Source organism: Erpetoichthys calabaricus, chromosome 8 (genome assembly GCF_900747795.2).
Source record: "Erpetoichthys calabaricus chromosome 8, fErpCal1.3, whole genome shotgun sequence".
NCBI lineage: Eukaryota > Metazoa > Chordata > Cladistia > Polypteriformes > Polypteridae > Erpetoichthys > Erpetoichthys calabaricus.
In genome coordinates, this window is record NC_041401.2 from 159,359,264 (window position 1) to 159,370,309 (window position 11,046).

Genomic DNA, 11,046 nt, shown 5'->3' on the forward strand with positions numbered 1-11,046 from the left:
AACTACCAAATAGTTTGTGTAAATTTAGAAAACTAAGGTGTGTTTTGTGCCAGTTGTAGTACACCTTTTTCAAATATAGTTTTGATTGCTGCAGACGTAAATTATATAGCTTGCAAAAAAGAACCAAGGACTTGCTGACATGTTGGAAAACATCATGCCAAAGGCGGCTGGATCAGAGTGAATAGTGGGGTTTTAAGAGCACCTGTTACAGCCAAAATGGCTCTCCTCCACATAAGACAGGCATCCTGAGCTTTTAGAGTCATTGTTACTGTATGCCAATGAATCTCTGCAAACAACATACCTCAAATAGTTTATTAGCTATTGCCGCCTCTTTATCCCAGTTAGTCTGTTGTGTCAAGGAAATGCTGTTTTTAAGCATATTCTCTACATGGACTAATTAAATGAAAAACAACATTGTTTTGCAATGAGCCTACTGCTGAGTTCATCACATCTCTATGACAGCTTGCTGTAAGATCATGTCATGTCTTGTTTATTGTACGGTGAGTGTGAGGGAAATAGATTCTCAGTTTTTATTTGAGCAGAGCACCATTACTGGTGTATGACAGTAGGTTGACTTTGCCTTTTCTTCCTGTGTAACTGCAGAATAAATGATCATGAAGGCTGTGCCTCAATTTTGCTTGAAGCACTGGGTCCAGATATTGTGGAGTGTAAGGATGCCAAAGGAAGGTAAGGAAGGCTTTTGTGCTGCCACTTGTATCGTCTTTAGAAGAGAAGCTGCAGCAGTGACTCTTCAGCATTCAGTCTCAAGCAAGTTGTAAATCCAAAGGCAGGTGGCGCTGCTGTCACATGTACTGAGGACAATGAGAGTCGTACTTTCATGTAGCGGAACTACAGTCAGAGTTAGCAGTTCTGCTGACAAGTTACTTATAGCTGTTAAGCACTTATTGAAATAATGTTTATTATTTAAGCAGTAAATTGAAAATGTACATAATTATTTTATTTTTGAAATGAAAATCCAAGTGAATGTTTATTATTTATTCAGGAAGGCTATGTGACCGTTGTAATTTTGGAAAGGAAGATCTATGTGACATTCCATAACATAACAGATCAGGCATTATCTAATATGAATATATTCATTTTGCCTAAAGATCTCTAGCCAGGTTTTTGATATTTAGGTATCTCTTGTTTGAGTTGCCATCAATGTGGTATCATTGGTTTTATGGTTTAAGTTGCTTCTTACAGGACCCCTCTCCATGCTGCTGCCTTTTCTGAACACGTGGAGTGTCTCCAGCTGCTTCTGAGCCACAATGCACCTGTAAATGCGGTTGACCAATCAGGGAAGTCTGCAGTTATGATTGCAGCAGAGTTTGGCCGAATTGGAGCAGTAGGTATGGAGCCGTAATTTAATAAGATATAAAGTATTTAATTCTATGGTCACCCACTGTGCTGAAACAGATCAGGGATTGTAATCACAATTCGAGCTCCATACTGTATATTACAAAACCTGATCTTCTGGAGCAGCTTTGGGCATGGATGATGAATGCAATGAGTAGAATACTTTGTTTTTAAGTTAATAACTAAACAGCAATGATCAAGGTTACAACATCAAGAACATGAAGTCTGGCAATTTAAAATTAATTATAAGGACTGTCAGTCCCAGCTGTGTTCTCTCCTTTGTCATCAATGTGGGTGCATGTAATCAAGCCAGTCATACTGCATTACCATGTAATAAAAACGTTTTTTCTCAACTTAAAGATTGAGATGGGTCCAGCTGCAGACATCCGCAGCATAATGATTCCACAGCTCTGCTGGGCAGCCAGTTGGACTGCAGGTCTTACTTGATGTGAGTCAGATAATCATCAGCCCAACTCCAGTCTTACCCATAGTGCAAGCAGGCATTATCAGTGATGCAGAATATAAAGCGACAACCTCTTTAATGGGATGAAGCTCTGGAGGTCTATTGGAAAGATCAGTCTTGCAGTACAATACTTCCGCTAATTCAACAGTTCTCTTGCAGAAAGTATTGGCTAACTGGTGCTTAAACTTCCTTTTCTTCACCTAGTAAGTAGACATGCTGTAAAGTAAAGCCCATCACCGGGTGCCGGAGCCTCTTCTGATAGCATTGGGTGCACGGCAGAACCGAGCCCTGAACAGGGTGGCAGTCCACTGTAGGCCTAGACATATACCGCAAGTCTCTTTATTTTATATGACACTTTTCATAGTGAGAATTTTCACATAACATTTTACAAATAAGACCTATAGCTTCAGTGAGAAGAAAAGGAGGAGAGAATGATTAAAAAGAAAGGAGGAAGGAACATGTGTCCAGTGGAGGATTGCTTCATAAACTTAAATTATGCTTCACAGTAGAGGCACAGCAAGCGTCATTGAAACACATAATGAACTGAAAAAGGACTTGTGCAAAAAGAGGAAACTGTCACTCTCTAATAGGTATCAGTGGCAGCAGTTTATCAAGCAGGTATCTTCATTACTTCCAATTTATGAAGCAAAACATAAAATAAGGCATTGTATGACAATACATTCATATTAAACTAAAATATACTTTTAAAACTATACCCTTGATGAGTGACCAGAATTATGAAGCCATTGTGATTAGTGGGTGGGGGAGGGGGGGTTGAATTTGTGGTTTGTATTTTCAGTTTATTAAACAGTTTTATATTGTAAATAACAAATTGTTTTAATTGTGTGATCTGTAGACATTTAGGTCACCCTTTTAGATTTAAAGCAATGTCCCTGAGCAAATTATTTATGAATATTCTGTGTAGATATTCAAATCTTTTACCTATAAAATGAATCCGTTTAAAGGTCAACTGCTTCTTTCATTTCTGTTAAGTCTGCAGGCATGAAGAAGGCTGAGCCTCAATTCACTAACTAATTTCTGTGATTTTATTCATGTGTTTCAGAAGTGTTAGTTAAAAGTGCCAACGCCAACCTGACCCTGAGGGATGAACACAAAAACACTGCCTTCCACCTCGCCTGCAGTAACGTATGTTCATCTGAAACCTGAAACTGATTTTGTACCTTGATGTGGGTGGGCAGGGAGTGGGAAATATGGTGTCCCTTTCAGTGTCAGACATATATAACAGGTTTAAGAATAGGTTTTTCTTCACAATCATTTAATATATCAATTTGCCATTTGAAATTGTGTTTTGAAGTTAAGCATCTTTTATAAATTTTAAAAATACTTTGTCTGTTCTTAGAGTTTACAATGGATCATAGGTGATGGAAAAAGCCTTAATTCATACCAAACACATCCATTTTTCAGGCCAAAAATGTCATCAATTATCTGTATCCTCAAGTTGTAATCATATTACAGAACAGCATATTCATGTCATTTTATGGAAGGAAAATAGCAAAAGGCAAACCATTGTTTTGAGATTCATCCATTTTAAAAGTGTGCAACTTTCTATTGCCATTTGTCTTCTTCCCTGGCAGTGCGGCACCCTTCCTGGCCAGCAGGGAGTGGATTCACCTCAGAAAGGCATCAGTAGGCAGCCATTATTGACACTGAATGTTGATACAAAGATGTTTGTGGCACCTTCAGCTCTGACAGCAAGCAATACCACCCCACACTCTCATCTTCAATATAATATACTTCTAACAGTGCACTTCACACTCCATAAAATTTTAAATACATCATGAGGAGGGCCAAGCAGCCTACAAAAAAGGAGAGTAGCAGCACATATTTGTTTCCACAAGAACTGAACAGATGTCTTAGTCATTCAACCCAAATTCAGGGCAGGCCTGTGGTACAGCTGGAGGCTATCCCAGCAATCACTGGATGGACACAAGGAAGGAACAGTCCACAGGTAGGGCGCCAGTCACACACACAGCATGCTCACACATTATAAGGCCAGTTTGGCTACATCAATTCACCTAAGTTTAATTTGGACAAAGTTTAGTAAATTCAGTACATATGTTTAAACATAGACAGAATGAATTGTCATTCCTGCCTGTAAGTGGCAGGCTCTACATGTAGATTGCATGTTCTCACCGTGGATTTACAGATTGATTGGCATTAGTGTTGGTGATTTTGCTCACTCAAAAGAATTGTGCTCAGTTCTTCTATTATCATACTTTCAGCAAGAGCAACTCATCATACATTAAAAAAATTGATATTTACTTGATGCTTCAATCTGCTCTATATCACATTCTGTCTTTTTCATTTTCTGAGTTTTCTTTCTTTAATTGTGAGTGCACAAGACACGTCACTAAAAACATGGCCTGGCTCTTTCAGAAACTGAAAACTTTTATTAACAGTAATGGCGCAGTGAATCCACTTGACTTGAGCGTTCATAGTGTTCATACTCTTTCTCTGTATGTTTACCATTCGTTTGCTCAGAGGTTGATGTGTTTGCTGCTTCCTGAGCATCAATTCATTTCTCCACCTCAGCGGCCCGCTTCTTCTCTTCTTCCGTCAGTACCTTTTCGTGTTAAAACTGATTAAGTTAGTGTTTGTGTTACAGTTACTTAATACGTTTTTCTTAATTTTTCACTTAAGCTGGCACTCAAGTCTTCACTGCCTCAGGATGATTTAAGATATGAAGTGGTAGGGGAAATGACGGCAAAGGTGGTAGGGATGAAAACGACGCCCATACACATGCGCCACTCAGCCGCCTTGCTGGCTGCTGCCGAGAGTTGATTCTACAATAAAATAAAAACAGTAATAATTCCAAAACTCTTCGCTTTTAATATAAAGCAATAGTGCAGAGTTTCAGTGTAGTATATGTGTACCAAACTTCAGACTACAGGTTATTTGATTTTTGACCTTGACCTTCCTGAGTTGACCTTTGACCTTGGAGGTCAATCATCACCCCGAAAGCGCATAGTAGACGTCACATAGTATATGTGTACCAGATTTCAGGTCAAACGGTTTGAGAGCTACAACTGATTTAAAATCCTGGACAGACAAACGGATAGCCACGGTAGCGTATTATATAACAAGATATAGTGGTGTGTAATCAGTTCAGTCCCCATGTATTGTCATGTGTACAAAGTACAATGCAACTTGGGTGGGGTCGGCATTTGGTTGTCATAACGCCACCCACCTTGGCCACTGCAAGCAGACAGACTAACATAAAACATATCCTTTCCTCAAGAGATTTGGAGCAAATTGTGATAAAGCAATTATTTCTAGTTTTCTTGTGTTATCACAATGGTGCTGCATAAACATGGAAGGCATATTTTCTTAGACTAGCCAACCCGCGCCACATAATTATGTATTGATGGGTGAACACTTCCTGAACGACACAGTTGTCCAAATGGGGTGGGTTTGTGGATACCACTGTGAGTGAATGAAAAGATAGACCTCTGGAGAGAGCAACATATAATTGTCTGTGACTGAAAGCGGGATCGTCTGTGACGAAGAAGGCCACGCTGGTGAAAGTTACTTCGTCGGTAGGGTTAAGTGTCAGTACTTGTAGATTAAGGTGTAGCGAATCTTCGTTGTTGACGCTTAATATAGCTTGCATACTGAGATGTTCCGGAGTCACAGTTGAGAAACACTTTTTTAATGTCTTTTAAGCACAGGGGAAAAAATGAACATGTGAAACATCCGTAATGTAATAAGCCACCAAGAAAAGTAACATTGCAACAATGCTATCTACGACCCGATTGCTGTAAACAGAAGTGAAAACAAAATCAAGCCTGGTGTATTCTTTAACTGCCTTGTGGCGCTGTAGTAGTGCTGCTGCTTTGCAGTAAGGAGACTGTGGAAGATTGTGGTTTCGCTTCCTGGTTCCTCACTGTGTGGATAGCGCTTTGAATACTGAGAACACTGCTATATCAATGTAACGAAGTATTAACAGGAAATTGTCTTCGTGTAATAGTAAAAGACAAATTATCCGCGACAAACAAACTGTTTTACACACTGCATACCAACCCGCGGCGTAGTATACGCCGCATAATCACGCCGCTTTTTAAATGTTTTTTAAGCAGAGGGAAAAAAATGAACATTTGCAAAATCCGTAACGCTGCTTTCAGTAAGTACAATGCACACTCGTTTGTCGGCCACTTTTTGCCAGCCGTCTTTTCTGGTTTGGGCTGCTTTTGCAGTGTTACCGCTTGTGCATATTAAATCTTGAAATCCTTCGAGTAACTAATTAACTAACTAACACCAACCCACTCACACACACAGCTTGTGTGAAACAAATGCGCCCGTACTTTCATAATTTTGTTGCAGCCTATAGTGGAGTCAGGCACAGAGAAGGTCAGCTGCTGAGAGAGCGTCTCGACTGTTGCAGGGCCTGCATCGGTGAAACAGGTGAGACGCTAATGAAACAGAGGCACAGGGCTTATTGGTTTTTAAAGACTGCTTCCTTCATTGTGTTTTAACCTCAGTTTTAAAGGATTGTTTTAAGGATCCCATGGGATACCCCTCGCAAACTGTTTTAGACGCTGCATTCAGCAATTCACATCCACAACAAACATGCCTCTTCTTACATGGTCCTGCCGCGTCCACCCTCGTTCTCAAAGCATACACACCGCCTGGTCATGTGCCCGCTTGCAAGAGCAACTCACAGAGACCCACCCACCAACTCTAAGACCATGGCGTGTAAAACAGTTTGCGATGGTGGTGCGTGCGTCATAACCGAAAAGAATAATGAAAAGTCAACGTGGCTCAGAGGTGCATGTGGACTCCTAGCACAGACGAAAGCGACTTACGTGGTGGTCGGTGAGTTGTTGCGTCCGGGCACATGAGCCCGCTCTAGTGGCAGCTTAGAGAATTATATATATAGATGGAAACCTTTGCTGCTTCAAAATGGATGTATTTGGTAAGTTTTAAGGCTTTTTCTATCACCTATGACCTATGTACCCTTAAGCTCCACAGTAAACTACAAGCACAGACAAGGTCATTTTAAAATTTATATTAAAAAAGCTTAACTTTAGAACATCATTTCAAGTGGCAAAACAAAATATAGCATTATTGTGAAGAAATGACTTTGACTTGAAAAAAACCAAACTTAGCAAAGTCAATTCTGTATAATAAAGGGGTTGAGCTCTGAACTCTGTTTTTTTACATCTTCTAAATTTGTTTACACAATTCATTAACTATGGCCCTGTTAGGTCCCCAAATAGTAAGGCATTTAAGGATGTATAGCCATCATACCAAAAGTCTGCTTGAAGATGACAGCCCTACATCAGGAAGAGAAATAGTGAGGTCTGACACCATGTAACTACGGAATCAAGCATGTGGACAGCAAACCTCAAGCTACCCAACAACAGATGTGTTCCAGGTTTCCAAAAGTATACTTAGCACTAATGAGTTAAAATGTTGAGTACATTGTGGCAAAGTGGTTAATGAGATTTCGCCGGTCAAATCCTAGTCTAAGATAGATAGATAGATAGATACTTTATTAATCCCAAGGGGAAATTCACATACTCCAGCAGCAGCATACTGATAAAGACGTACACGGAGCTGCTGGAATGGCTGCCACTCACGACGGCGCAAGATGCCACCACATGTCAGTTTTCTCCTGACACTCTTACCTGAACCCCCAACCCTAAGAGATGCAGATTAGGTTGATTGCCAACTGTAATGTGGTGCTAAATAAAACAGTATGCCCTGTGATAGACTATTGTTCTCTCCATGGTTTGTTCTTGCTTTGTATCCAGTACTCTTGGGATAGGCTACTCCACTTCACCTGTGACTGTACCCTACAATAAGAGGAAATGACTGATGGCTGTTTAAGTCTTGTTAGGACTCCAGTTAAAAAAAAAATAAATTTTAAATTCTGATTCTTAGCATATTAGCAAAATGTATGCTATACAGTGGTGTTGGATGAGTGTTATTGAAGCACTGTCTGTCTGTTTTTCTCTAATCATCTCAGGGTCATGCAAAATGTGCCTTGGTGATTCTTGAGAAGATAAAAGATCAGAGTCTTATAAATGCAACAAATGCAGCATTACAAACGTAAGTGTTACAATTTTCATGTTACCAGGATTACTTGTATCATTCCGAAGATCCAACTGTGGAATTTCCATATTAAATCAAGAGGCTGAATTGAACAATCGCGCGTGTGTGTGTGTGTGTGTTGAAGTACTCTGCGTCACTCCTATCAGTCCTTCATAATTTTGCACCTTTGTTTTCTCTTCCAGTCCTCTTCATCTGTCTGCCAGAAATGGACTCAAGCAGGTTGTACAGGAGCTGCTGTCCAGAGGGGCCAGTGTGCAGGCCTTGGATGAGAATGGTGCGTATATTCTGATAAGAGAGGAAACAGACCTCTGCTCTGATACAGTATGAATATCACTGACACACAAATTGAGCGGGTGCCATAGAAAATTTCAGGGTCTATAACACATTACAGACTATGACAAGGAGAACATTAATTTTACTCATAACAAAAAGTTAGTGGGAGCTTCAAAAAAATTGAGACAATAATAGTAACATCTTTTGAAATGTGTGCTTTACCTTATACTTACTGTTACTTGCTGGGCCATGTCCCCAGGAAACCTCAAACAGGAACTGAGGCCCACCTACATCAATTTTGATTGATGGGTTCGTTAACCCCTCTCTTTATAACAACTTGCCTATTTTTTCCAAACAGCCAGAGCCATGGCATAGCAATGGCTGCATGCCTTTGACAAATATCAACTATACATTGATACATAACCTGAAACTGCTACTTACTGTCCCCAGGGATACAATAATGTCATGTTGTTAGTATGTGGCTATTATTCCCCAGTGTATTTTAGTCTTTGTTTGCTATGCCCCCTACCCAACCCCCCAAATACATAGCTGCTTTATGTTCATTATGCACAATATACTTACCTCCACCAAATGACAATTTTTTTGTAGTTTTGGTAACTTAACAATCCCGTCTACTGTATTTCACAAATCTCTTATTTAAGGGTGTAACCAGTGCTCTGGTTTAGTATTTAATTCTAAACATGATCTGCCTTTGTTTTCTGAAGTCAGGGATTTGTTGGCCTTTAAAAACAAAGCCTAATCAACATGGTTTCATTTCATGCTGGCTTGCCTTGTAAGAAAGACATAACAAAGGAGCCACACGCAAAACTAACTTGACAGGTTCAGTACTGTTTTTTCTAATTGAAGTCAGCTAGCTTGTTTTCAAATGGGCTAAATATTTTTCTGCAATCATGACTTTTTAAAATAGGTTGTAATAGTCTACTGTTTAGCCTCACAGGTAAATAAATGCAGGGTACCAGGTAAAATCAAAGTGACTTGGAGGTCTGACTTTGCATATTGACAAAAGTAAAGCTAAAAATCTTCATTCATTGATTCCATTATATTCATAGCTCCAAAGTCCTAGGTTTATATAATGCTCTGGTTATTATCTGCACAAAGCTGCACCTTCTTCTTCGGGGAATACACTGTACAGTATAGAGACCTTGTGTAGAATCAGGACCAGCGGGAGGTTTAGCAGTGCATTTGCAACAGTGTCAAGAACATGCAGAGCTTCTTAGACTTTAGTGAAGCCCAGTCAGGCGAATATGATATAAAATCTACTAAATTAAGATATAATTTAGATTTTCTTTTTTTTTTTTTTTTTAAACACATATCAGAAAAATTATTAGGTTAAAGTCTGCTGAACAAAAGAATTTAGGTACGTTTTATATTTCTTAGACAGGTACCAGAAGAATTTGAATGTTTATCTATTGCTGAATCTTGCCTGGACATACAAACAACTAAAACTTTCACAGTACTCTGCACGTGTGACAATACAACCACACCTACTACCACGTTCAGTCCTTTGTTCAGCTGTTTTTTTCACATGTCCTAAAGATGTTACTCGATGGTAGGTTGATTGTTTACCCTAAATTGGCCCTAGAGGAATAGGTGCACACATTACAGTTTCACTCCACTTAAGGATTCATTCCTGGTGATGCTGCTGGAATAAGCAATTGTTCCTCACAACCATGATTCAGAATATTGGGGTTCAGTAAATAAATTGATGGCAGGATGAATGAACAATGACCCTGTCTGGTCTCCTGTTTTTGTGAAGGTTTGAGTGTTACAATTCTACTAAAAGAGAAAACAAATTCCTGGAAAAGGCCCAACAGTTTCTGTGCAGCTCAGTGGCTGGTTAAAGCTTGAATGGCAGCTAAGCACTCTAAGACCAGCACTATTCAAGTAGTGCCAACAGGTGAAATACTGGACCACTGCCCATGTTACACATCTTTCCAGCATATACACTACATAGAACTGAGTTTGGCATAAAAAGTCAGGTCAGATCGATACTCAGATGCCTTTATAGGCAGTCATATGTGTTTAAGGATTTGTGTACATAGAAGACGGTGACAGGTATACATATACATGAGGCAGGGAGTGACCTATTGCTGTATACTCGATAGAGGGAAATGGATCCATAGTTTCCTCCTGTGCAGGACACTGAGAACCCCCACATCATTTACTTTTATACCATGTGATATGCCATTGTGACACCTTAGACCCAATGTGGGCCACTCCCTAGGTGAGGTGTGCTCTACCATGGCTGGGCTTGTTCTGCTAGATGCAACTGTTCTTCTCTGCATGGTTTTTGAAATATTGATAGCATAAAGCTCTCATTCATACATCTGTGTTTGTTGCTGTGTACTCACCTGTTTGTCTAATCTGTTTTTCTTTAGGATCTCCTGGACAGATATTGAACACCTAAGTATTTAAGATTAGTTCATACAGCTGCCGGAGTAAATCGTCTGACATTTTGTTAGAGTTTGCTCTTAAAGATTAAACAAACAAGCTCCAATAATTGTTTCACTGTAGCACATTAGTGAAATGAAGGCAGCATTTAAACACTGGAAAGGCCTTACTATACAAGATAGATGAAAGATATTTGCATCCTCTTGGATTTCAAATTGAACATCAACGTGTGACTGTGGCTTTTCAACCAGTGTAGCACTGACTTGAATTCCCAGTCCCATTTAAGCAGTGCCCCCTTTATTATTATAGAGAATGAGTCATGAAGAAGCACTAGTGAGGTGTTTGTGCACTAGGAGACACCGTACAAATAAGCCCTAAGAGTGTCTTGCTCCAATCACGTTTGCTAACACACAAGTGGACTGGCCCACGTGCCCGTCAGTGCACTTTAGTGCTGGAGCCCACCTCGC

General features: G+C 39.8%; 1 protein-coding gene across 8 annotated transcripts in view; it reads left to right on the forward strand.

The window, feature by feature from the left end:
* Positions 1-11,046, forward strand: part of ankrd44 (ankyrin repeat domain 44) — a 207,773-nt gene that overhangs the window by 188,040 nt on the left and 8,687 nt on the right. For all 8 annotated transcript variants that reach the window (XM_028807658.2, XM_028807655.2, XM_028807660.2 and 5 more), the window contains 5 exons: positions 604-687; positions 1,204-1,349; positions 2,883-2,965; positions 7,809-7,891; positions 8,077-8,168. In XM_028807658.2, coding sequence (XP_028663491.1) covers positions 604-687; positions 1,204-1,349; positions 2,883-2,965; positions 7,809-7,891; positions 8,077-8,168 — 488 coding nt within the window. The remainder of the gene's footprint in view (positions 1-603; positions 688-1,203; positions 1,350-2,882; positions 2,966-7,808; positions 7,892-8,076; positions 8,169-11,046) is intronic.